The sequence below is a fragment of the Benincasa hispida genome, chromosome 12 (assembly GCF_009727055.1).
Source record: "Benincasa hispida cultivar B227 chromosome 12, ASM972705v1, whole genome shotgun sequence".
Classification (NCBI taxonomy): Eukaryota; Viridiplantae; Streptophyta; class Magnoliopsida; order Cucurbitales; family Cucurbitaceae; genus Benincasa; species Benincasa hispida.
This window is the reverse complement of record NC_052360.1, coordinates 32,549,929-32,576,667: the sequence shown is the minus strand read 5'-3', so window position 1 is coordinate 32,576,667 and position 26,739 is coordinate 32,549,929. Positions and strand designations below refer to the sequence as shown.

General features: G+C 34.8%; 4 protein-coding genes across 4 annotated transcripts; 2 read left to right on the top strand and 2 right to left on the bottom strand.

Annotated features, from left to right (window-relative positions):
- The first annotated feature begins 249 nt into the window (after positions 1 to 249).
- On the top strand, positions 250 to 4,212 carry LOC120067218 (cytochrome b-c1 complex subunit Rieske-4, mitochondrial-like). The gene is made up of 2 exons (XM_039018729.1): positions 250 to 561; positions 3,117 to 4,212. The coding sequence occupies exons 1-2, from the start codon at positions 372 to 374 to the stop codon at positions 3,758 to 3,760; spliced, it is 834 nt and encodes a 277-aa protein (XP_038874657.1). The 5' UTR covers positions 250 to 371; the 3' UTR covers positions 3,761 to 4,212.
- LOC120067219 (protein COFACTOR ASSEMBLY OF COMPLEX C SUBUNIT B CCB1, chloroplastic) lies at positions 4,016 to 6,354 on the bottom strand. The gene is made up of 4 exons (XM_039018730.1): positions 5,827 to 6,354; positions 5,600 to 5,724; positions 5,326 to 5,478; positions 4,016 to 4,408 (listed from the first exon to the last, which is right to left on the bottom strand). The coding sequence occupies exons 1-4, from the start codon at positions 6,127 to 6,129 to the stop codon at positions 4,222 to 4,224; spliced, it is 768 nt and encodes a 255-aa protein (XP_038874658.1). The 5' UTR covers positions 6,130 to 6,354; the 3' UTR covers positions 4,016 to 4,221.
- Positions 6,355 to 11,083: 4,729 nt separating this feature from the next.
- On the top strand, positions 11,084 to 19,710 carry LOC120067027. The gene is made up of 10 exons (XM_039018398.1): positions 11,084 to 11,338; positions 12,420 to 12,804; positions 12,902 to 13,041; positions 13,890 to 14,003; positions 14,178 to 14,261; positions 14,879 to 15,049; positions 15,306 to 15,456; positions 17,037 to 17,179; positions 17,274 to 17,397; positions 17,571 to 19,710. Exons 2-10 carry the CDS (start codon positions 12,487 to 12,489, stop codon positions 19,140 to 19,142), a joined length of 2,817 nt encoding a protein of 938 aa, XP_038874326.1. The 5' UTR covers positions 11,084 to 11,338; positions 12,420 to 12,486; the 3' UTR covers positions 19,143 to 19,710.
- A 2,631-nt stretch (positions 19,711 to 22,341) lies between these two features.
- On the bottom strand, positions 22,342 to 26,269 carry LOC120068380 (LRR receptor-like serine/threonine-protein kinase RPK2). Its single transcript, XM_039020130.1, has 2 exons — positions 22,719 to 26,269; positions 22,342 to 22,674 (listed from the first exon to the last, which is right to left on the bottom strand). Exon 1 carries the CDS (start codon positions 25,921 to 25,923, stop codon positions 22,807 to 22,809), a length of 3,117 nt encoding a protein of 1,038 aa, XP_038876058.1. The 5' UTR covers positions 25,924 to 26,269; the 3' UTR covers positions 22,342 to 22,674; positions 22,719 to 22,806.
- Positions 26,270 to 26,739: the final 470 nt, after the last annotated feature.

Here is a 26,739-nt window from a genome sequence, read left to right as displayed (position 1 = left end):
CATACTAATTTTATAAGGTGAAAATTTAAACATAATATTTCTAACAAATTTTTCAAATTAAGCAAAGTTTCATTAATTAATTATAACAATTTTCATTGATTTTCATATATTTTTTTAAATTTATATAAAAATTATTTATTGTGATTAAGAAATCAGCGATTCAAATATTTACTAAAAAATAAAAAATAAAAAAATTACCCTACTCCAAAGTCCAAACTTTAGCAATAACAAAAAAAAGGGGGGGAAGAAAAAAAGACCATGACGATAGCCAAAGAAAGTAAAACAGGTTTGAGGTCAAGCGAACCGGGGAAAAGGCTGGTTCTTCTGAGTTCTCAATATCCCTCCAAATCGAAACCCGAAGGTTGACGAAGATGTTGAGGATTGCCGCTCGAAGGCTCTCGTCACTCTCTTCTTCGCGTTTGAGGCCCACTATTGCCTCTTCTTTGCCCGGTTCTCACAGCATCATTGATTCCAGTGATTCCGCCCCTTCCAATGATTTCAGATCCGCCGGATTCTTCAACACTTTCCCCATCCGACCTCACTTTGATCGCAATTCTAGAGGTTACACCTTGCTTCTTTATCTCTGTGTTCCTATTCCTTTTCGGTTCATTGCGTTTTTTAGGGTTTTTTTTTTTTGTCGCGATGCGATGTCTTTTTCGCTGTTTGAGAGCGAAAAATTTCAGTATCTGGCTTGCAGTTGCTATTACCGTGTTTAACCGTGGAATGGAGATCGATCTTCATCTTTGTTGATCCACTGTTTGATCTCTTTGGATTTTTTTTAATCATGTTTATTTGCTTAATTGTTTCTCGTTTTGCAAATAGTTTCAAAATGTGAAAGTTCTTTTCTGGTACTTTCGGGGCATTTTAACGAAATCACCTTCACCGAAACTCTCGCTTCTTCTTCTTTCGTTCGTAAATCTTCCACCGTTTCATTTCGCACTCTTAAGTTAATACTTTATGTTTTATAATCTGGAAACTACGTGGTATCATTCATATGCTATACTGCCGAGAATTATTCTTCCAGTACACGGAAGTTTTAGTGTGAATTGGTCAGTGGGATCATATCGTAGTTTAGTTCCATATTTTATGTGTTTAGAAATTTTTGAATTGGTTCTTGTAAACGCTCGCCAATATCAATATGGGGTCTCGATTAGCAGATTTATTTTATTTTATTTTTTCTGGCTGTTCGTTGGGTATAGTTTATTGTTGTTGAAGGAGTGTAATTATTATCGACAAAGTTTAAGCCATTGCCTTTCCCGTGTAGAGTGTTTTTGTTATTACTGGGAAGAATTTTGATCAATTGCCTGAATTTGAATATACTGTCCATAAAAGTTGCAAACAGTATTTTACATTTTCTGTCAGAAATAGAAATGTTTTTGATGAATTAATTTACTATATTGGATAAGAAGGTATGAGGGGATAATTGATCCTGTTACTTGTATGGAATAATGTAGTATTAGTATAAGAAAAATGATCTAGGATATACTTACAAAAGAACTTTCTCATGTACCTTAAAGAAGAAGTGATTGGGGAATTCCAGATGATGGATAGACTTTTGTGAAGGAAGTCTTCGTTAATGGGTCCTTTCTTTATCATTTGTCAGAAGGTGGAGGAAATCCTAGTGTGAGTTTTGTGTGTTTTCCCCTCTTTCAGGAGTTTGATTTTGTGTTAGCTCGCCAGAGGGATATTCTATGATGATTGGGGAATTCCTCCTCCATCTGCCTTTAAAAAAGAAAGGCTTTTTTTGTAGCTTGCGGGGTGTGTGCTTTGTTGTGGGATCTTTGGGAGAGAGGAACAATAAAGCGTTTAGAGGTGTGGATAGGGACCCTAGTGAAGTTTGGTCGTTGGCGAGGTTCTATGTTTCTCTTTGGACTTCGGTATCGTAGACATTTTGTAATTATTCTCTAGGAAACATCTTACTTAGTTGGAAACTCCCTCTAGGGGGGTCTTCTGTGGGTTGGCCTTTTTGTATGCCCTTGTATTCGTTCATTTTTTTTCCTCAATGAAAGTATTCTATATATAAAAGGGGAAAAAAATCTGTTTTCAGTATTACCGCGTGTTTCAATTAGATGGTGACACATTTCACTTTTAATTACAAACTTTGTACAATCTGCTACTCTTTTTATTCTTTCCTTCCTTCTATTTAAGAAGGCTCATCCATTGTAATTTGGGCAATTGCACAGAAAATACAGAACCCTATCTCGCTCATTTTACATTCCTTTGAAATACTGATCTTAGACACCCCAAAGAAGTTGTGTTTGTACATTGTTACAAAAGAACTCAAAAGTATAGGAATTATCTTCAAGGAAGAAATCATGGAATGATTCCTCCAAGGTAAAGGATCCCATCCGTTTGTCTCTAAAAAAATTTAATCCTGCACCTGCTTTTAGTTTTGGTCTTGGAAGTTTTTTAATTTGAAGAAAAACTCACTATTTCTTGCAATGTCGAAACAAGGTCTGCCTTTTGATACACCTTTTGGTGAAAGGAAAGTTCACCCTAAAGACTTACTCCCGTGAATATTAAAGGTTATCTTATTTCATGGGCCCTGAAGATCAATTTATTCAAACTCTCATTGAAAATCCTTAAAATTTGCTCTAGAAATTAGGCATAACAAGAACAATTACAGAATACCCTGTTATCTTGAGAATTGTCTTCTGTCTCTGTGATGGTTGGTTTGTACTACACTCTTGCAAAATTGACTGGCCATTGTGGCTGAACATTTTGGTTCGGGATATTTATACAGTTTCCTTTTGTATGCACATCTAATTTGTAAAATACTCTGCATGTACATGACTGGTTATGGAGTTTTACTCCCTAGCTTGTACGAAAGTCGAGGATAGAAATATTGGTAATTAATCTAATAGACACTGGAAATGGTTTAGAGGCCTGCTTTTATGATTGTGCATGTAATTTGGTTTTATATCTGATACCAATTATTGTGGAAAAAAAGGCAATTATATGGTTATTGTTTGGAATCTGTCTTGAACAGCTACTTTATCGTTTAGAGGCTGTGCATGAGCTTTTCAATTATAATTTGTGATTCATCACCTTATGCATGGCTATTTGTTTCCGCTCTAGCGTGGTTTCATGATCTTATGGAAATGACTCTCTGCTAGGTTTTGCTTCTGATGCATTGACCTCAACCAAGGACGATGGTTTAATTCTGGATATTCCTGCAACTGTAGCTGCCATTAAGAACCCTTCTTCAAAGATAGTCTATGACGACTACAATCATGAGCGGTTTCCTCCTGGCGACCCCAGCAAGCGTGCATTTGCTTATTTTGTATTATCAGGTGGTCGGTTTGTCTATGCTTCTTTGATTCGTCTCCTTGTTCTCAAGTTTGTCCTCAGCATGTCAGCCAGTAAGGATGTTCTTGCCTTGGCCTCGCTTGAGGTCGACCTTTCAAGCATCGAGCCTGGTTCTACCGTGACAGTTAAGTGGCGTGGAAAACCAGTATTCATCAGGCGACGAACTGAGGACGATATTAAGTTAGCAAATAGCGTGGACATTGGATCTCTTCGTGATCCTCAGCAGGATGGAGAGAGAGTTAAGGATCCAGAATGGCTAGTCGTGATCGGTGTCTGCACACATCTTGGTTGCATTCCCTTGCCAAATGCTGGTGATTATGGTGGGTGGTTTTGTCCATGCCATGGTTCTCACTACGACATCTCTGGAAGAATCCGTAAAGGGCCAGCACCCTACAATTTGGAGGTACCCACCTACACCTTTTTGGATGAGAACAAGCTTTTGATCGGTTAAGAAACCAATCTCCACTTTTCAAGGTAATACAGAGGTTCGAGACCCTCAATTTTTATTTAAAGCAGATAAAGTTGCAGACATGTTTTGTTTCTTTTTACTTCTTTGAGATTTTAGAAAGCTTTTTTATGCAGTGAGAACACTGTAACTGTAACATTGCTTGATGCATGAATGAATCTGAATAATCTTTCTAAATGAGTGAAAGATAATAGATTAGAAGATACCACCATCCTATTGGAGTGGACGAAGAAAGTGAAGGGCAAATCCAAATTTTGATGTATTTGTATGATTCATGTGTTGAAAATTTGTTGTACAAGTTTGAATCTTTTCCAGAATCTGAACTGATTGATTGAGTTTTTTTGAACATTTAGCATTTGGGAACTACTAGAATGTAACTCTTAACTCATGAAGTTTCCTTCAGGGAGCAAAAGAAAAAAAAAAAAAAAAAAAAAAAAGACTAATAATCATTGCTCAAAAATACCTTTGACATAAACCATGCCTTTTTCACTCAACTGAAGCTCCTTTCTCATTTGCTCAACCTGCTGGTCATCTCCTTGAACAATAATCTCTCCAAGGCTTCCATCTTCTCCAACTATCATTTTAACTTTGATCTCTTCCTTTCTTGATGCTTTCACCCAGTAGTATGCCCCACTGCAATTGTCAAATAATTTGAGGTTAGTTTATTATCATGGAATCTCTGGTTTATTTTTTTAAGTGTTTAATTTTGAAAATAAATTATTTTGAAAAAAAGTTGAAGTGTTCGACAATGACAACTATTCAAAATAAATTTTGATACTTACGAAATCTATTTTAATCAAAAGTTTTTAAATGAAGCTTATTTATTCATAACAAATCTATATTGTTTTTTACTTTATACTTTTGAAATCCTCTTTGAATTTTAAAATCGGAGATGGAATTTTGATATTGGCATTGTTATAAAAAGTTAATTTCTTCTAAGGAAGATTCGAATCTAATGTTAATTAGCCATATAAAAATAGCACAATTTTAGATCTTGAATGAACAAAATCAATTATTAAGTCAAGAAGACTGGACAATTTCTTTAGTTTTTTAAGAATCATTTTGCATAAATTAAAATCAAGACTTTGTTCGTTAACTATTTTGTTTTTAGTTTTCTATTTTTGAAATTCATACATCTTCAAGAGTTTTTATTTTTTAAAAAAAATATATTAAAATTCTTAGTCAAATTTTAAAAACAAAAAACATTTTTTAAAAGTTATTATTATTATTATTTTCTTTTTATAATTTCTAAAATTTGCCTTGATTTTTTAAAACATCCTTAAAAATTAAATAGCAAAGAAACTTACTATTGAAAATTGTGTTTATACACTTAATTTTTTAAAACTAAAAAAATAAATTATTACCATACTAGACCCTAATTTTATATAGAGTATTTATCCATTGAATGAAGTATTATGAGAATTTTGAAATACTGAGTTTTGGATTGAGTAATAATCAACTCGATCCTTTGAGCTCGGTCCATCAAATTATGCGTTAATGGTGGAACTTGAACAGCCAAGAAAGAAGAAGAGAAGTAGATTAGCACTTACGCTAAGGGACTCAAGCTGCTAAGCCAAAACCAATTGTTGCCGAAATCTGGAAATGTTATGGTCAGAACAAGGCCCACGCTAGCCAAGCTAATGCACGTACAGAATGTCAACAATGCTGCTTGCCCTCGACTCGGCACCATTGTTCCTTCAAACCTTCACAATCAATCATCAATGGAACCTCCACAACATCATTCCAAGCAATTCAACTAAACACACATACAAAAATTGGAAGGATCACAAAATCGTTCCAATTCCAAGAGAAAATTCGCCTTACGTTATGGTTTCGCCTCTATCTGTGACCTGGAAATTATTACGAGTGAAGAACGACAAGATCTCTCCAGCAATTTGATTCGGCTCCTTCTTCGATTCTCCTTCGCTAACAAGCGTCTTCTTCACAACCTAATCGATGCGATTTTCAACGGATTACAACACAACAGAAACAGACGAGAATAACAGAGCGATGTAATTCGAATTGCATCGGAGATGAATTTATAAAATAACCTTGGATTTAACGGATCGCTTGATGAGAGACCATAGGCCAGGGACGGAGATGACGAAGAGGCCGAGAGAAGTGTAGTAACTAGCCATGGAATAGCCGACGGACTCAGCCAAGAGGAAGGCGGAGTTGTGGTGGTCTTGGAGAACGACGAGCGGCTCCGCATTGACTCTGACGGTTACCGATCTGTGCGGCTTGAAATGAGTGCGAGGTCGGCCGAAGCATGGGCGCGGAGTTAGGTCTACGGCGGAGAAGGAATTGGAAGGGAGAGGACAGAGATGAGATGATGGTAGAAGCTTGGCCGCCATTAATGTCGACCAGAGAAAGGAGTGAGAGATTTTGAGGAGGAAGAAGAAGAAAAGAGCCACAGCCACAGCCACAAGAAAGAAGAAAGGGATAAAAGCATTGCTTTGCTTGTGAAGTGAAAATCGCTGCGGCAATCGGCATCTTGTGGTTGCCGTTACTCACAAATTGGCTCACTTGCACTTGAGCCGACCAATAACTTGGGTTAAAAATCACTTTTGGTTGTATTATTCTCCACTTCTCTTTTTATCTTTGGAATTGTAATTTCGTTGTATATGGTTTAATTTGTCATGTTCGAAGGACAAATGTCTTTGATTTTTGGGTCGAAGATCACTAGATGTTATTGTATCTTGTGACGTGTCAACACTTTAATGTGTTCGATTTTGTTTTACTAAAAGAAAAAATGTTCTTAAACTTTATTTTCAAATTTATTTAGTTCATATATTTTTATATTTGTAACAATTTAATTAGTCTCTATTATGATCAATCCCATCAACTTAATTGTCAAATTTGATTAAGTTACGATTTCATATTTATAGATCAAAATTTCCCTCATTTTTGCTAAACCATGGGGTGCTTTGAGTAGTTTATCAGGCAAATTTTGTTGTCATGGCGATATCCTTTTTTTCTTAGTGGAAAATTGGAAAAGACTTTTCTTTATCATGAGACTGATCGAATCTATCGTAGACACCAAAGACACCTATGCTTGTATCTAATAGGTTCTTCAACTTTGAAAAGTTTCAAATAAATTTATGAACTTTCAATTTGATGTCTAATAGACAATGTTTATGATATAGACGACAAGTAGGTTTGTGTCTACTAAGGGAAAGATCCTCAAGTAATTTACTAAATCTGAATCTTACGTCACATGAGTTTAGAAAAGCAAATATCAGGTTATCTTTTGTTGGGTGAAAGACCAAGTAATTGAACTATTGATTAATCCAACCCCAAATAAAAACACCCCACAAGTTTGGTAACCAAGCAAAGCCTTGAAAATTTTTACAAAGGGGCGTGCAATGTACAAGGAACAAGCTAACCGATTCATGAAACACTTTTCTATATTGATCATAAAATGCCTAAAACTATTGAGATCTAGGCATGTATATATATATATATGTGTGTGTGTATGTGTGTGTGTGTGTGTGGTTCTAGGTTTTTTTAGCACTAATTGACTGATCTTATAGAGGTGGAGTTCGTTGTTGACAACATTATGTCTTTAGCTCAAAGCTGTAGGGAGATCTCTTTCACTCACACTCATCGTCTATACAATGGCTTAGCGCATGCCCTTGCTCAAAAAGCTATGGTGGAGAGTTGTTCGAATCTTCTTCCTACTCCTTACCTTGAGTGATTGAGTTGATCAAGAACTCAGAATTAGATTATCCTTGTATTAATTCTAAGAATGAATAAATGAATCTCCATTAATAAGCCTTAAATAACCCAATAGTTTTTGGACTCTTCCATTAAGTTATTTACATCATCATCTATTGATATCTATTATATTTTAAATAGGTGATATTCAGATGATGTTAGACGCTTTAGTTTTGTAGTTTTACTTGATGCTTGTTTTCCTTAAAAGAAAGAAAGAAAAAAAAAAAAAAAGATAAAACCTATTTCCTAATAATTAAGGCCTCGTTGGGTGACTATTTGATTTTTAGTTTTTATTTTTGAAAATTGAGTATATAAACACTTCTTATACCTTTTAATTTTCTTTGTCTTTCCATCCAATTTTGTGTTAATTATGTAGCTATAATTATTTATATGATTTATAAATATATTATCAAACACTTTTAAAATTTTTGTTTAAAATGAAAATTAAATTTTGAATTTGTTGTCCAACACATATGAAAACATGAAATGCAACTTTATTTTCATAATTCAGTTTTCATTTTGCCTACCAAACAAATCCTCAACTTGTAATCTAATATTCTTTGTCAACAAAAACTTTAATTTTATTTTAGATTAAAGGTTAGAATAAGCTGGTCGAGACGCAAAATTCAACCGAAAAGAAAATAGGTTAAATAACGGTTTTTAATCTTTTAGGCCTCATTTGGTAACCATTAACTTTTTATTTTTTGTCTTTTGAAATTAAGCTAATAAACACTCATTCCACCTCTAGATTTCTTTTATTTTTGTTATCTTCTTCTACCAATATTTTAAAAAACTAAGCTAAGTTTTGAAAACTAAAAAAATAATTCTAAGAGTCCATTAAGTTACTATTTTGTTATTGTTTTTTTAAATTAAGTCTATTTCCTCTCAATTTCTCATAAATATTTGTATTTTTCTTGAGTAAAAGAGTTGAATTCTTTGCCAAATTTAAAAAACGAAAACAACTTTTTTCAAAAAAGTACTTTTTTAAGTTTTCAAAACTTAACTTGGTTTGTTAAGATAATGGTCAAAAGCATATGGGTATTCATACCTTTAATTAAAAAAAATAGAATTAAAAATGATAGATTTTTTTTAAAAAAATTTAAAATATATTTTTTAATAATAAATAATGTCACATCTGGTACATAATTAACACAAAGTTGGATGGAAAGACAAAGATACTAATAGATTCAAATGTCATAAATTAAAATATTGTGTTTGAAATTCAAGACCAAAATGTAAATTAATTCAAGCTAAAGTGAGTTTAGTTCAATAATATTGATGTGCACTCCCTCCTTAAATATCGGAGGTCCAATCTCATTATTATACTAAAAAATGTAACTTAGGTCACGTTTACCAATCTGTAATGAAAACGATGTAACTGTAATGAGATTTTATTGATGAATCAACCTCCCATCGTACGGTACGATGCAGTTGAAAAACGTAAGCCCTTGTTTGGTTTGTATAGGCTGGGCTTACGTTTTCTTGCTTTTCTTTGTTGAACCCTCTACGGTCTACCCTCTTTCGAGATATCCCAATTCTATTGGCTTGATCTTTCCAAAATTCAAAAAATAGGATTCCTGGGGAATATGACTCTCAATTCCTTCTTCAAAGGGTGCGTTTGGATCCGCGAAGGCAATCGCTCGGATGTTCTCCTAACCCAACCCAGGAACGGACTGGAGGGAATCGCAGCATGGGGAATGTCCGCGTCTCGTCGCAAGGCTCATTTTGAGTTGTGGGTCATAGGGGGGTTTATCTGATCAAGGGCCGGGGCACAAGGGTCCTGGTACTATCCAGGTGCGAAGAACCCCGGGGGTGACTGCAGAACTCTCTTAATCACAACTCAAGCAGTGAACATAATTCCAGGCCTCATCATCATCCTTTATATGTGAAGAGATGTTATAGAACTTTTTGAAGCTAGAAGTCGTACATTGTTTACCCGAGAATAAGTGAATTCCATTTCCAGAGAAATGGAGCCTTGACCTAAGGCAGAATGATATGGTGAATACTACAATAAAAGTACGATGTAATCCATCATAGGGTAATGAGCCTAAATCGTAAACATAAATAAATTACTTTTGCTGTGATCGCGTTTATTTAGAATTATGAATCTGTCACATATATTATTACTGTTTGACGTAACAGTAACGAGTAATAGTAAAATTAACAATAAATTGTGTTAAATTCATAAATCTCATTATGTTACAGTAACAGTGCCTATAAATGTAACAACAATAAAAGTAGTAAATACTACTTAATTTCCTAACCAAATCAGATTGAGCACCCACTGTTCCTCAATCAAATTGTGCATTTTGATGGAAAATTTGGAGGTGGACCTCACAATTCATTACGATTACGAAATACAAGTAAACAACAACAAACGTAATCACTAGGGGCCCACTTTTTAGATTACTATGATGGATTACATTTCTATCTAGAGATGTTCATTCTCCCCACGGGCTCCTGCTGCGAATGGGCGAAGAATCTCCAATTGGATGGGGAATGAGAGAGGGAGCAGGGAGAATTTTATCCCTATTGGCTAAACAAAGACAGAGAGATTACATTCCTCGACCCCATCCCCACCCTAATGAGTGTAACATACATACATATACACATACATATATACATACGTACATACATATACATATATATATGTGTGTGTGTATAATATACTGTTTTTTATTGAATGTGACTTTTATTATTATTATTATATATATATGTATAATATACCGTTTTTACCAAACGTGACTTTTATTATTATTATTATTATCATTGTCATCATTATCATCATGTGTGTATATATATATTGTCACACCCCTTGGGAGGGGGTGTGACAAATACATGTGTGTATATATATGAGTTTATATATATATATATATATATATATATATATATTTATTTATTTGTTTATATACTCTATAAAAGTTTGAACAATTAATTTTTTCTAATTTACATTCCAAACTTTTTCAAACTTTAATTCACTTATAGAATGTTTTAATATATTATATTTTCTTATTTTTAAGAACATGAATGCGGTAATATCTAAATTTGTAATATATAAACTAAAAGCTATACTGTAATATTGTAATATTTGAATTTTAAGTTTGAGAAATGGTGGGATTATATATTTTAATTATATAAAATAATTTTATAATATTATCTTTAAATGATAAATATATTAGAAACAACTCATTTAATATATAAAATTTTATTTGATTGAGAATAAAAATTGATAAAAGTAAATAAATTATATAAAAAAATTAATAGAGAACCGTGGAGAACCTGATCTCGCGAATTCTTCCTAGAAAATTTTCTCCTCGATGCCTACAAGGAATTTTGGAGGGATGAAGATTGAAATAGAGAACATGGGTGAGGTCAAGGAGACGAAAATTCGTGTTCTTAGTTTCATCTATAGTTTCATGTCGAGTAAACGTGTTCTTAGATCAAATATGATACATGAGACGAAAATTCGTACAATCCAAACCAAACCAAACCAAGTCGAGTCGAGCCGAGTAGAGTCGAGCCAAGCCGAGTAGAGTCAAGCCAAGCCGGTAACCAGCGAATGTGAAATATACACACGAGTTAACGGTTCCGAAGAACGTCTGATCTCTTGCCCTCTCTCTCTTCTCTGAATGGGCATTGGGTCTCTGTTTCAGTGCCTCTCTCTTTCTCTCCAACTTCAGCCTCCACAATCTCTCAGATAAACGCCAAACCCTATCTATCACTCTCTTTACCCTCCACTTATCATCGATTGCATTCCCCTTTCCTTTTCTTCTTAGTTTCTCTTCGATTCTTCAATTCTTCCATGTTTTTGCGCCGATAGAAACTTCGTTTGGAGGAATATTCTAGGTATTCTCTTACTAATCTCTTTCTTTCTATTGCTTCGATTATGTGGGGTTTTTGTTTTGATTCTGGGGCGTGTTTCTTTTTCTTGTTTTTGCTTTAATTGCATTGCTGTGTGGCTCTTGTGGCGACTTTTGTATTCCTCTACTGCTTGTGTGTTGAGGCTCTGTAGTTGTTTTTTATTTTAATGAAGAGAGGGAGAGGATTTTTTTGGTTTGTTATTTGCTAGGTTATTGTTTTTTCTTGATGGGTTTGTCTTTGTTTGGTGGTGTTTAAGTAACCATTGTTATTTGTTACTAGGTTTATGGATGGTTTATGTATTGTTTGTTAGTGGAGAATGAAGGCCCCCTCCCCCTCCCCCCTTGTGTGGAACTTATGAGTTATGTGTGTTGTTGATTTTTGAGTTGAATCATTGCAAATGTTCACCACTTGATTAACTAAAACTTGACTTCAATTCTTTATGTTATTAACTCGAGTCAATATTCTCACATTGGGGTTACTGAAAAATGCATGTCGAATAGTTTTTCTCCTCTCTTGGAGCTGTTAAATCCGTTGTTTTTCTTTGGAAGAGTGATTTTCCTTTCTGAGACTTGGGTATAGTTTTAAAGTTTCTCTCTAGGTTTGTTCAAGTGAGTTTTTCTGTACTTAGTATGCATTTAATACTTGTTTGCAATATAACCATCGTGATTGACATGTCCTTCGATGAGAATTAAGTGATTTATCATTTTTTTCGGTACTGAAAATTGGGTATTCTAGTCATTATTTAATCTTTGATATAAAAATGGAAATTAAATTGGTTAATTGGCTGCTTGTAATTGGATCTTTCGTTTTAGCAGCGAATAGAACTTTAAAAAATGTTTTTGATTTGGAATTTCTGTTTCTCCACTTGAGGTTGTTTGTGGCTGTAATTTGTTCTCTCTATGACATGGGATGTTATGCAAGTGTACTCAACTTATTAGGTAATAAAGAATAGTATGATTCTGGGAATGATGTTAAAACTCCATCCCTGAAATTGGTTTCTGGTGCTGGTCGCTGAGGTTTGATGATTTATAGTGTTTAAAGGCTCATTAGTTGATTTGTTTCTCAGGCCTCTCTTAAAACTTATTGCTGCACTATCTGTGTGATAGCATGCTGTGTCTGATAATACTTCATTGATGGCGGCCAATCAACGGAGAAAAAGATTGAGTTCTGCCAGTGTAGTTGGTTACGGTTCAAGAGAACCATATAGAGTGAGAAAAAAGAATCTAGCATTGCCACACAGTGATGCAAACTTAAGATCCCATATTACTCTGGTATGGGATGGGAGTAAAAGAAGAGTTGTTTCTAAAAGGGAACAAATTGGCATCAGTTGGAGAAAATTGAGACCATTTGTTGAATCGGTTTCTAATGAACAAACTATCTTAGCTGACGTTTTTGATGTCCCTCGTGAGATTTTTGAGATGGAAGATTTATCAGAAGTCCTTTCACTTGAGGTAGCAATATTTTTATGGTTAGGCCTTGTTATTTGTATCGAAGTTATCACTTTCCCTTCTGTATTTCTTTTTATTCATGCTCTTGAATTTATTGCAGGTTTGGCAGACATATCTTTCAGAAGACGAGAGGAACAGTCTTAGGAAGTTTCTTCCTGGAGAACAAGAAAATGAGACAGATGTGGTGGGAGCTTTGTTTTCTGGGAATAATTTTCACTTTGGAAATCCCCTTGTTAAATGGCAAGTATCCACCCACCCCCACCCCCATTTTTATTACTTATTGTTTATTTTTAAATTTTTTGGAGAAATATGAATTTGCACTCCTATGTCACGTTTTGTTTGGATAAACATAGTGTGAGGCTTATAATTTTATCAATTAAATACCTAGACTTTCGTAAGAGAATCAATTAAGACTCCCAATTAAGATTTCCTTTGAAATTGTCCATGCATCAATTCTATTTGTCTATTATTAATCCGGCATTTGAAGACGTCTACACAAGTGTAAGAATTGAATGCATGGATGATTTTAAAATGTAGTCTTAATAGAGGGTCTAAATTGATTCACTTAAACAATTTAGAAGTTTTGAAACAATTTCATGTTTTACATGATATTTTTCGTGCTAAGTCTGAAGGAGGGTGTTAATCGATACACTTATGAAAGTTTAGGGTTTAAATTGATACAACCTCCAAAGTTTAGGGGAGTAAATTGAAAATTTCCCTAGTTTCTTTTATAAGAAAAAGGCAACACTTTCTTTCGTTGATTTTTTTTTTTAGAATTTAATATAAGTTCCTAATTATGATATTACTTCACACTGATATTTATTTCTAATAAAAAAGAGAGATGGTATTGGGCTGGTAAAGAAGAGCCTCAAATTATAGGTTCTTTTAATTAGTTTGTTTCAGCTTCCGCTTATTGAAGTTTGGAATTTTGTTTCTCATCTTCTCTATCATTATTTTGTGATACATATTACTTTATTTCCATCAGACATTGTGGCAAGAGACAGACTTTGAACGTGTTAAATTTTTTTGGAGAAATATTGATGGCTAAAAAATAACTGTTAAATTTATCCAAATATATGTACTTTCAGGGAGGCTGCACTTTGCTCTGGTGCCCTTCACCCTGATACAGTTCTTCACCATGAACAGTGCTTAAGGACAGATAAAAAAGCATATTCCCGTGAGTTACAGAAGTATCATAATAAGTAAGAAGTGTTTTTACCGTTCAATCTGTTAAATTACCATTTATAAATTGATGATTTCAACAATGTATCTTTAACTATTTGAAATATCACTATTTTCTATAAGCCTTTGCCTCTCAATGGTGTTTACTTTAATTTAAACATGTCGTTGCTAATATTAGTTCCTACTTCTGGCAGTATGATTGGATATCTGCAGAAACTTAAGGATAGATGTGCGAGCTGCAAAGACCCAGAGAAGGAAATCATACATCAAACATGGAGGTGATACCTTTTCTTTTGCTTTCTTTCAAACACATAATTCTTGACCTTCTGCTCCAAATAGACTTTGAACATCAGCTTCGAAAATATCCTGCTTATTACTGTAATGAAGGAAATTTATACCTGGCCGCTGGCATATAAAACTGCTTTAAATCTTTTTTTTTTTCCTTTCTATTTTTGCTGAAAAATTTCAACTTGAGTGACATTTTTGTGGTTAGTATCAGTCTTAAAAAGATATTGTTGGTTTATTTTTGTAACATTTCTTTACTAGTCTTCCTCACATATCTTGAATTTTTATTGATGGTCAAGGTTGGCGACGTGACTAGCAGCGTTCAATAATTAATTTGGAAAGGGAAGAAGTTTATAAAATTATTTTAATTTAGACCCTGCCAAGTGCCAACTGTGTCAATTTGAATGGAATGCCAAAATTTTTCTGATCAATAAAAAACAATGAAAGATATTTTGTCAGATTTATTTGGAAATTGGAATAATCATACATTTTTAGATGTTTTCAGTTTTTTTCCATCATCTCATAATCTGGGGGGGGGGGGGGGGGTGTTCTTTTGTTTAATCAAGAAAGAAAATGAAACAAATCTGAATGAAAAATGTACTTTAAGCAGGTCAAGAAATTCAGATAATAGAGTCTCCACACTAGTGAATGGGTCCAGATATGACCATGATGGGGACAATGCTATAGCTACATCTGAGTCTGGTTCGTGGGCTGCAGAGGAGAAAGCATGTAGTAGTGATAACCAGACTTCATTCATGAAGGGTAGAGAACTTTCAGAAAGGTAACTTAGATTTTGATCTGGAATATGCATGTCGTCTTATAATTAGCATCCATAATTTTTTATGACATAAGTGGATGCTTGTCTTATTTATCTACCGTTTTTTTAGCTATAGATAGTTTCTTTAAGGTATTACCATGGTTTTTTGCTACAAGTTGTGAATAGGTAGTGTAGGTGCACATCGTTGACAGGCGGTTTCTCTCTATATTCAATCGGGATTTTGTTCTGTCGACTATATATTAGTTTTTATGACTAACAGGATGTGCAATGAAGGATATAAGCGGGAAAGATGCAGAAGTTCATCAAGTGCTTTTGATGACATGCTTAATGTGGGTACTAGACCTGAGGACAAGCTACAAAAGCGCAACATCCAGTGTAGTGACGGCTCCAAATATATGTCATATTTCAAGGTTAGGTGATTTTTTATTATTGTTGTTTTTTTTTTTCTGATAAGAAACAGTGACAACTTCATGTTTTATGAATTTTATTACGTATATTGGAGCAAATATTGACACTTGTTAAGCAATAAGAATTATAGACATGTACTGGAAACTTGTAAACGTGAGTTGAAGAACTGCTGGACACTTGCATTGTATTGTTCAACCATTTATTTATACTTTCTACACAATAGACATTAAAAATATTGGAGAAAAATAACAAAATTTTAGTGTTAAAATATCAAGCTTCTGCCGGGTTGGCCTTCCCTTTTGTTTTCTTTTATTAATTCTAGACGAAATCTTGGTTTCTCATTTTTTTTTTTAAAAAAGGAAAAGAAATAGCCTGTCCGAAACAGCCCCATTCGGAATTAAGGGGGAAACAAAGTTTATAGGTTGGTAAGAATAAAGTTTATAGCCTGTCCAAAACAGCCGCATAGGTATGTTAACAACCAAAATGGATGGTCTGCTGCATCGTAATCTGCCGATTGCCTTATTAAAATGGCTGTTGGAATGCAAGTAGCCGAATGGCAGAATTCTAGTGGTAAGGGAAGCCAGAGTAGGGAAATGACTTGAGAAAATGATTTTATCCAAGTCCTCCGGGTAATCTTACAGATTTACCTGTCAAACTTGCAAGTGTAAACACAATTATTAGCCAAGTGGTTTTGGCAGAACTGTTTAGATTGCATAACCTGAATTGGGAATTAGCTTCATATACATGGCTTGGGTGGGGGTGATTGTGGGTAGAGGATGCACGATGAAAAATGTAAGACATGGGATGTTCGGGGTCGTGGGATGTGTAGAAAATGAGCCCATTGCTTCCCTAGGTTCACTTGTCATGGAATGTGGTTGACGACTTCCTGAACCCGCCTAACTATGTTGACATGGTTGTGGTCAACTTGGTCTGCATCAGGTGGGGCTTTGGATGTTTGCTTACTTAGTGCTCTGCCACAAATGACAGTTCATTTGCAAGGTTAGGTTTGTGGCATGTGGTTTTGCAGTTGAACAAGCAGAGGGGTCTGAGGCTCAAACCACGTTGCCAGAATGGTTATTTTGGATTTTTGGGCGTGTTAGTGAGTTTTGGCGCACACATATATTTGGTTTTCTTAGTCAGGATTGACAGGGGAAAAAGAAAGATTACAGTTGAGATATGAAAAGATATGTATATATATAAAGAAGTGTATTTCTTTTTGTTTCTTTTAACAATTTCATGTAAAAGAAACTTTGTAGAATTGTTGATAGAAAAATAGTTTTGTTTTGAGATTTGTCTTATGAAGTTTAGCATATATCTGGATACTCTGACAAGACTTTTGCCACGGCCTCATTGATCTTGTTGTAGGATTACTATCTGAGTATCTTCATTCCATGTAACCTTTGCTTTGTGAATAAGTTATAACACACTTCCTTTATGTTGACGATTAAAAAGTAACGGTTGAATAGACCTCATAAATATTTGGTCATCTTCTCTTTATGCTTCTGGTTTTCCCCTATTGAAAAGAGGCAAGTTTTGGTTTTTGGTAGAGTTTTGACATTGATTTCTTGTTCCCACTCTTCAGATTAGCAAGAAGCAGCATGACCTAGTGAAGAACATGAAGCAATCCGGATCTCTGGACCAAGTTTTAGGTGACATACAAGCTTTTAATGTACAACCGTACCAAGTATTTGTAGAGGAAGAACGGAAAAAGTTGCATGAGCACTGGTGAGAGAAAGAGAATATGTGAAGTAACATTTATTTTTAAATAATCGAAAGTTTCATTCATTCCCCTCAGACCATAATTTCTTTCTGGGCATAGGCTGCAATTATCAAAAGTTCATCTCCCAGTTGCATATGCCAATTGGAGAGAGATTCATTTACAGAAACGGCAAATAACCAAGGCCTTGGAGCAAGATCTGAAAGACAGACAAACACAGCTGATGGTGCTTAACAATTCCACTTTTGTTTTTCTATTCTCTCTCATTCACTTTCCTCTCTTTATAGTATTTGGTCATCGTTGTATGCAATATATCTAGTTCTTATTTTACCAATATTTTTTTTGGGTTCCTTCTGTAACATTGTCTTTTTAACGTTTTACCTGTAATTGAGGGTTTAGGATGTGGACAATGAAAGCCATGATAGCATGCTTCGAGTTCAAATGGATGCTGAAGAAACAGATGAAATGGATGTGGAAGAAACAGGAAATGAATCTATTGAAAAATCAATTTCAGGCTCCCAAAGTAGTCAGTCCTCAGAGCTGGTCAATGGTGGGCTGGAGAACGACATCAGTTCAGATCCCCAAAACCACGACACCCCAAATTCTGGTGATACTCATCTCAAAGAATCTGGAATATCAAGAAACATGGATGCTATAGAATGCTCAGCCAGCCAGGGAGAGGCCCTACTTTCTATTGCTGATGTCCGCCCAGGAACAGGCATGCCAAAGAATTACTACAGCTCTTCTACCAGCCATGATTATGCGACATCCATAAGTAATTTGTCTCTTGCAAATTCTCATGCCGACAACGAGCAAAAGACAAAAATTTTCGATGTGGAACCTGACATGCCTGCCAGAGGCATTGCTAAAAGTTTGTTGCATAGACAGCCAGATGAGGGCAATTATGCGAAACATGGCATACATGGCAGGGATATCGGAAAAATTCTGTTGTCTAGACAATCAGATAATGGGACTTTTGTGGAACCTGATTTGCATAGCCGAGATATTGGAAAAAGTTTGTTACATAGACAATCGGATGCCAACAACTTTAGTTCATATGAAAAGGAAGGTAAATATATTGGAAAGACTTTGTTACATAGACAATCAGATGATGGCGCCTTTAGTTCTTATGAAGATCAAGGTAAAGATATTGGAAAACATTTGTTACATAGACAACCAGAAGATGACACCTTTAGTTATGAAAATCAAGGTAAAGATGAGTTACTTCATTCTGTATTTAAGAGACAGGGAGCTCTGTCTTTCCATCACAAGGAGAGGCACTCAGGTTTAAATTACCAGCCATCAAACGACTTGATAGAAGAGAGTCAGTTTTCTAGACATTTCCAGGAGCAGCCAGATTTATCTGTGCCTTCGCACCAAAGGCGGAAGGAAGACGGCCAAGTTTACATTCAACATAGCGTTTCAGAGAATATTTACCCTGATGGCAATAGGTATCTGATTCCTCCAACTCAACAACAGTTACCCTCCGTTGGAATGCAGGACTGGGCTGTTAACTCGGTTCGTTTATCTTCCCATATCCATTCTCATTCTCATCCTATTAACGGCGGACGTTTATTAGGCGAGAACTGGTTTTCGGGTGAGCATCAAGTCCGTGATGGGTTTACAGGGTCAGATGGCGTTAGCATTATAGTCCCAAATCAAAGCATTGGTAGTGGAAGTAGCAGCACAGATCAAACCTTATTCAGTGTTCTATCTCAAGGTAATCAATTCTGTTCCCCTTTCCATTCAATGGGCTCGAACGGGCAATTCATTTCCCCAAGGAACTATGGAATGTTGCGTGAAGGAAATCCTATGATCGGCAACGTCCTACCGGAAACATCCAACCCAATTAATTACTTGGGGGGACATGAAATAGCATCTCAGGGAATGAGCTGGGCAGGCACGAGACATCAAAGTTCCAATTTGACTGATCCAATGGAGAAACCATATTTAAGATCTTGGAATCAATGAGGAGAAATCTGTGGCCATTTAGTTTTGCAATAAGAGACAGACTTGTGAAGTTTGTCTTGGAGTAAGAACTAGAAGATGCAGCAATGGCATAAGCTAATAGATGAATGTGACTTGAGCCTGAGATTTCTATTAGAAAAATGAAAGAAAAAAGAAACATTGTGGATGCTTCAAACAGAGGCTGGTTTTGTGCAATCAAAGAATGGTAGTATGTGTTATTATACAAACCCAATTCATACAAGAGAAGCAACACAACACCATTGTATATATCTAGATGTTAGATGAGCAGCTGGAAGAGAAGAAGAAATTTTGAATGATGAAAAGATCAAAGATCCAGGCAAAAAATACTTTTTTCCTGGTAAGGTAAATTTTTTTGTAGCTTGTTCTTTATTTTAAACCCTCCTCTCTGTTCTGTTGCTTAGAAAAGATAAATTTCAATAATTTTGAAAGCTTCAAAGCCATCTGAGGCCAATGCTTTAGAGGAGATGATTCTCCTGATTGTTTCCTTTTATTTATTGTTAAGTTGTTGATTAATTTTTTAAGTTGATAATAATTGCAGCTCTACTGAGTTCTATTTTTTTCTTAATTTTTTTTCCCGACAATAAACTACATATGAAAGGAAGGAATTTAAATTTTTACTATCCATTAAATGACGCTAATGTAACTATTTGAAACTAACCTAAAGGTTTTGTGGAACTATTCTGAATCAAATTTCCTTTTAATGAAAAACAAGGTATTTGAAAACTGTAAATAGAATTGTTTTCAAATTAATGCGAAAATTACGTTAGTTTTATCGCTAAATTGTGGTCAGGAACTCAAAATTTGGTCAAATAAAGGATATGCTAGGAATTTAAAGTCTGACTTTTCAAGAAAATTATTGTCACGTTATTATCTTAGAGTTCAATTTTATACTCAAGCTATTGGTTCGTCGGAAAGAAGCTGTTTAATTTGCCTTACTTTTATTTGAACAGATCAATTCTTTAGGTTTTACCATTGTCTTTGCATTCTAAAGTCTATCTTTTATTTGATTCATTGGAAAGAAATGAATCTCTTTGAACAACTATGTAGCATCTACGCGAAGAATTTCGAGTCAACTATATAATGACCGTTGATACTGTTGGTCGGATGTGGTGGGATTGGTCGTCGGAAGCGGTCATCGGAGTTGGCCATCAGAAGTAGTGGCCGGAGTGGTAACGGAACATCGACTGTGATGAGGGTTGAGTGCATTGTTAGTGAACACAGAGTATAAAATATTATTGGCATACAAAATTAATCCCCAAATACTGTTGGGTTCGGATCTCAAATCATAGCAACTCATACTCTCACTCCAAACACTCCCATAATGAAAGGTTAATCGAAAGAAATTATTTGCTTGACCTTCTCTCTCATTTGAATGATAAAATTCATCATGATTGAAGCATCTCTCATTTGAATGATAAAATTCATCATGATTGAAGCAAGGATGATATCTCACGCAATGTTTGCGAAATTAAAACTACTGCATTCTGAAAGTTGGTATGTAATATGATTGGATTATAATTAATAGGTTAAAATATCACTTTGGTCATTATATTTTTAAGACATCTAAAATTTAATGCCTAAGAGATTTTTTTTAAAAAACTTTTTGTTATATGTTAACATTTTGATATAGATTTTGAAAACATATTTACATATGTCATTACTATTATTTAACTAATTTCGATAAAATTTAATTTTGAAGGACTAAATTTAAAATTTAATAAAAATATAGGAAATAAGATTGGAAAATTAAAATTATATGTCGAAATTTAATTTTTATATTTGTAATGAATCTTAAAATTATTCCTTATTATTAGTTTAAAGTTTGGTAAAATATAATAATCATTCCAGAAAAGAGTGAATATAGTTTTGAAATATATAGAGAAAAAACTAATAGAGTTTTTTTTTTTTTGGATGACCCAATCTTGAATATGGTATAGTGAAATAATCCAACCCTAGAAATTAATGAAAATTATTATTTTGCTTATAGATTTCTATTCGTGATAAATTTTATTATTTATCACTTTTTTTTTTTTTTTTTTTTGGGTAAAATACCCTTTTGGTCCCTAGATTTTGTTTAGTTTTCATTTGATCCATAAGTTTCAAAATATTGTAATTTACTTACGAGTTTTGAGTTTGATTTTCATTCGGTCCCCATAATGAGTATTTTAACTCCATTAGTTTTAATTTTGTTTTGACTTGATCCCTAAGTTTCAATGTTTTACAGTTTTACTCTGAAAATTTTACTAATACTCACTTTGATCTAATGTTGACTTGGACATTAATGTGAAATTTCAATTATTTTTAATAGTGATGAAAAATTAGTTCAAACTAATTTAATTCTTTAAATTAATTAATAAAACCCTGTTTGGTAACCATTTTATTTTTGAGAATTAAGCCTACATTCCCACTTCCAACTCTTTTCACTAATGGTTTAAAAAACTAAGTCAATTTTTAGAACTAAATGTAGTCTTCAAAAAGTTATTTTTGTTTTTGAAATTCAGTTAAGAACTCAACTATTGTACTTAAGAAACATACAAATTATCGTAAGAAATATGGATGAAATAAGCTTAATTTTTAAAAACAAAAATAAAAAACCAAATGGTTACCAAACAGACCTAAATATTAACACTAAAGACTCAAAAGGAATTTAGTGAAAAATCAAGGTTAAAAGTATAAATTTTGAAGTTCTAAAGATTAAGTCGAAACAAAATTCAAAATTTAAGGCTCAAAATGTAATATTTTGAAATCTAGAGACAAAATAGAAATTAAATTTAAAACTCAAAAGTAAAAGTGTAATATTTTAAAATTCAAAGATAAAATAAAAACCAAATCTAAAATCTAGAAACCAACAAAATATTTATTTATTTGGGGGAGAAAAGTTAACAACAAAATACTATTTTAACCACTATTTTCTTTTCAATTTTTTCTCACTGGTCATCATTTACTCAAAGAAAACAGCCAAATAACGTATGATGCACTTTTTACTATTTTCACAAAAAAGCATCTCCGGATTCCTAATGCTCCAAATTTAGTAAAACTTTTTCATACAAAGCCAATAACAGAGAAAAGCAAATTGATTTATGCAGATTTGTGGTCCCTTTTCCTTGATCACACCACTCACTGCTCCTTAGTCCTTTCTATGTAAAAGAATAATTAAATAAGACAAAGTGGGGAAAAAAAAAACTCATAACAAACTTATAATTGTAATTCAAAACTCTCAACTCGATCATCTACTCTTTCAAACCCTTACAATTATAAGCTTTAGTTACAATGATTTCTAATTTTGAATAAACATAGCTCAACTAGAATGTACTACTAACCTCGAGATCAGAGGTTTGATCCTCCTCCTTCATGATCTCCTATGGTAAGTAATTAGAAGTTGGAGAGTAAAATAGTAAATGCTATATAGTAAGTAAGGGTGAAATTTTGCAGTTTTCTCATGGCAATACTAGAAAGTGTGCTCAAGGTTAGTATTCCTATATTCTAGGATTAACTATAAAACAAAGGAGAGAAAATTTAATTGAAGCTACAGATTATAGAAAATGAACCTGGGAGAAAAAGAACTCATCTCAATATGTACGATTGGTCATAATGTAGGCATGTTGAGTCAGCAACCAATTTGAAGGGTCAGTGATCCAAAAAAAATTTACAACTGTTTCAGTGTCTCGACGACCTGCTTCATCGACGGTCGAAGAGCGAGAATTTCAACGGTGCAATTAGATGCAAGCTTTAACATACCAAGTAAGTGTTCCTTAGGTCCCATTTCCCAAAGTTCAGGAGTAAAAAGCTCAGAGAAACGACTTTCCTTGATCAGCATATTTGCCCATGTAACAATGTTAAATCCGTTCCCAAAGTCGGAGAAGGATCGATCGAGCGATCTTTTTCCAGAAAGCAACTCTAGTAGCACAACTCCAAAGCTATAAACATCGGCCTTATCCGAGACGCGGCAAGTTGTAGCATATTCTGGTGCAACATATCCAAATGTTCCTGCCACATCTGTTGTGGCATGAGTCTCAGAAACCTCAAGAAGCCTTGCCAACCCAAAGTCTGATATGTAGGTATTGTGGTCTTCATCAAGCAAGATGTTACTAGGCTTGATGTCTCTATGAACAATCCTGGGATCACAGGAGTAATGAAGGTATGCAAGAGCTCTTGCTATGTCCAAAGTGATCTTGTGGATCACCGAGTGCTTTACGTGTTTGCAAGAATTTTCATGAATGAAAGTCTCAAGATTCCCACCAGAAAGATAGTTGTAAACTAAGAACATTTCAGCCTCTCCAACGTAGTACCCGAGAAGTGTTACAAGGTTTTTGTGTCGTATTCTTCCCAATGTTCGAATCTCTGCATCGAATTGTTGGATGCCTCCTTGAAACCTACCAATGGACAGTCTCTTTACAGCAACCAGGAAACCTGAGGGCAGTTCAGCCTTGTATGTTGATCCAAAGCCACCTGTACCGATAAGGTATCGAAGGCTGAAATTTTCGGTAGCTCGGACCACATTATCATAATTCAGATCAGAAGGAGCATCTGAGAAAGTCACTACTTGTTTCTTTTTTAACCCATTTTGTTTACCAAGCCTTCTCTTAACAATGATGATAACAGCTATCACTAAGAATAAGCAAATTAGAGTTGAGGAAGCAGCTACAGCGATTATCATGGACATAAACTTTCTTCGTCTCTTCCACTTCTCAACATCGAGAGGAACTGGAAGTCCAGCTGGGGAATCGGAGTATGAATCTGGGCATGGATGTAGAAACTTATTCCCACCAAAGTAAATGCAGTCAAACGTGTGGTGAAGATGAGGAATGTGGCCAGAAAGGTTGTTAAAAGAGACATCCAATTTAGTGAGATGTGAAAGGGCAGAGAAAGATGCTGGTATTTCCCCAGTTAACCTGTTATGATCAAGCAACAGAATCTCAAGTCTTGAAACATATGACAAGCTTTCAGGGATAACTCCTGTAAACATGTTTCGAGAAAGATCTAAACTCACAAGAGAAGTTAATCGACTAAGTCGAGATGGAACCTCTCCAGTCAAATTGTTTCCACCCAAGAGCATCCATTTCAAACTCTGCAAGTTCCCCAACTGATCAGGTAAAACTCCAGACAATCGATTCCCTCTCAAGTCGAGACGAAGAAGCATCTGCAAGTCACCAATTTGAGGTCCAATCGAGTTATCTAATTCATTGTTTGCTGCCTCAAACTCTATCATTTGTTGACAATGGAGAAAAAATGCATCAGAAATCTCACCTGATAGCAAGTTTGAACTCAAGTTAACCGAAACGCCCTTCATATTGTTACAGTTCGAGACCAGCTCAACAGGAAGTGATCCATTGAACTGGTTGCTATTAAGCAACAGTTTGTATGAGAACTTGCGGCCATCAGCCAAAAGCTCTTCTCCCACTTTGACTGAAGTTAATGAACCACTGAACCTATTCCAGCTAAAATCATGGGCAACTATGAGATTATCATTTAATCTAGGAAAATCCCAAACAGGAAAATTGAAGTAATAATTCCAATCGTCTTCCTGATCTAAGAACATCGGAGCTGGTTCGTGTGGAATCATGTTCGTACAGAAACCGTCTTTCTCAAATCTGGGAAGAACACCAGAAATTTTGTTTTGGCTAACATTGAAATACGCCATACATGAAACTCGAAGCTGGGAAGGGAGGTTACCTTGAAGCTTGTTTGAAGATAAATCCAAGTAAGTTAGATTCGCGCATTTCCCAATCGATTCGGGTATTGTACCAGTGATGTAATTTTGCCCTAAATTGAGAACTCTAAGCGAGCATGAAGAACTCCAATTAATGGGCAATTTGCCATTAAAATTCCCTCTCGGTGCCCATAAAACTTGCAGACTTGGAAGTAATAACAACTCAGAAGGAATACCTCCATTGAAAGCGTTGAATTCCCCTCTTAAACTATCATAGTCGGGATTGATATCGTTCAAATTCGTCAACACGATCTGTGATAACTTCCGGCAATTACCAAGCTCTTTTGGAATCGAATCAGTAAGGCTATTCCTAGAAACATCAAGAATTCTGAGTTCTGATATTTGGCCGATCTCAGCCGGAATTTGCCCCTCTAATATATTACCATCGAGTAACAGAGTCCTGAGTTTCCAACATTGTCCAATCTCCGCCGGAATGTTATCAGTCAGAAAGTTATGCGAAAGCCTCAAATGATTCAAAACACCACATCTGTTATCAACAACTTGAATACTACCAGATAATTGATTGTACGACAAATCAATTGCTTCTAACTTCGTCGAACCGATCAATTTACTCGGAATCGAACCAGAAAACGAGTTATCAGACAAATTAAGCAGGCGAAGAGATGGAAGTAAACTTATCTGTTTCGGAATCTCTCCAGAGAAATTGTTCCCCTGAAGCTCAAGAACCTCCAGCGACGGAAGCTTACCAACACTCGCCGGAATCTCCCCGTACATCAAATTATTCGGAAGCGACAAAACACGAAGCTCAACAAGATTTCCAATCGCCGGATTCAACGTCCCAGCCAGAAAAGAAACACCACCATTTCCACTGATATTCAGCGCAACAACTCTAGCGGTATCACCATCGCAAGTAACTCCAAACCAATCACAGTGAGAAACCGACGAATTCCAACCACTAAGAACATCAGAGCCGCCGAGCGAAATCGAGCCCTTAAACATGAGAAGCGACATTGCATCGGAAACCGAGGCAACCGTACCGGAAAAAGTGAAGGAGAGAGAAAAGAAGAAGAACCATGGAAGAGAAGAAGACATGGAGAGAGAGGGAAGAAACGCCTTCCGGGAAGAAGAATATTCCGATGAGGTAACCGGCGCCCGGAAAATCCGGTGAGAGTAAAAAAAAAAAAGTATGAAATGGGTAGAAGACGTAGGTATGTGAATTGGATTATCGCAAGGATTGATTGAAGATTGTTGATGAAAAATCAAATGAAGAAATGTAATGATGAAAATGAAAAAGGGAGAAAATGGAAGAAAGTGTTGAAAGGGAAAAAGAGTAATTTCAGTGAAACAGAGAGAAGAAGAGGGAAGAAGAAGAAGAAGAAGACAAAAGCAAGCGGCGTAAGGTAAGGATCGGGAACTGTACTCTACGTTGCGCTGTTTATTCACATGCATATTATTATTGGAGAAAAAGGTTGGTTGCTTTCTTCTAATAAAATTCCGTCGCCGGGTAATTTATTTTTTTTTATAAAAAAACTAATAATAATAATTATCTTCTTGCCGGATAAAAAAATTGAGGAGCATATGAGTTAGGTGCATCGTTCTTAATAATCATTAGATTTAAATCCTATTTTGGTTTTTCAACTTTAAACTTTATTCTATTTTGATCCATAATTTTTCATAAATGTTCGTTTTAGTTCCTGAACTTTAAAAAAATATTTATTTTTATCCCTAGCGTTAAGATTATGAGAACATTTTAAAGATGAAATTTGTTTAAGGATAAAATTGCATCTAGCATGAATTGAGCATATCAATAACCAACATGTCGAAATAGTGAATGGAGGCAAAATGATTTTTGAGATTACCTATAGAAAATCGATTTACCACCTAATTTAAAGTCCTTAGATTTTTTAG

Coding starts and splice junctions, on each gene's coding strand:
- LOC120067218 (XM_039018729.1), top strand. CDS start 372: ATGTTGAGGATTGCCGCTCGAAGGCTCTCGTCACTCTCTTCTTCGCGT. Junction 562..3,116: donor CTTTGATCGCAATTCTAGAG/GTTACACCTTGC, acceptor ACTCTCTGCTAG/GTTTTGCTTCTGATGCATTG.
- LOC120067219 (XM_039018730.1), bottom strand. CDS start 6,129: ATGGCGGCCAAGCTTCTACCATCATCTCATCTCTGTCCTCTCCCTTCC. Junction 5,479..5,599: donor GATAGAGGCGAAACCATAAC/GTAAGGCGAATT, acceptor TTGATTGTGAAG/GTTTGAAGGAACAATGGTGC. Junction 4,409..5,325: donor AGCAGCTTGAGTCCCTTAGC/GTAAGTGCTAAT, acceptor TGACAATTGCAG/TGGGGCATACTACTGGGTGA.
- LOC120067027 (XM_039018398.1), top strand. CDS start 12,487: ATGGCGGCCAATCAACGGAGAAAAAGATTGAGTTCTGCCAGTGTAGTT. Junction 14,262..14,878: donor ATCATACATCAAACATGGAG/GTGATACCTTTT, acceptor TACTTTAAGCAG/GTCAAGAAATTCAGATAATA. Junction 17,180..17,273: donor AAAAAGTTGCATGAGCACTG/GTGAGAGAAAGA, acceptor TTCTGGGCATAG/GCTGCAATTATCAAAAGTTC.
- LOC120068380 (XM_039020130.1), bottom strand. CDS start 25,923: ATGTCTTCTTCTCTTCCATGGTTCTTCTTCTTTTCTCTCTCCTTCACT.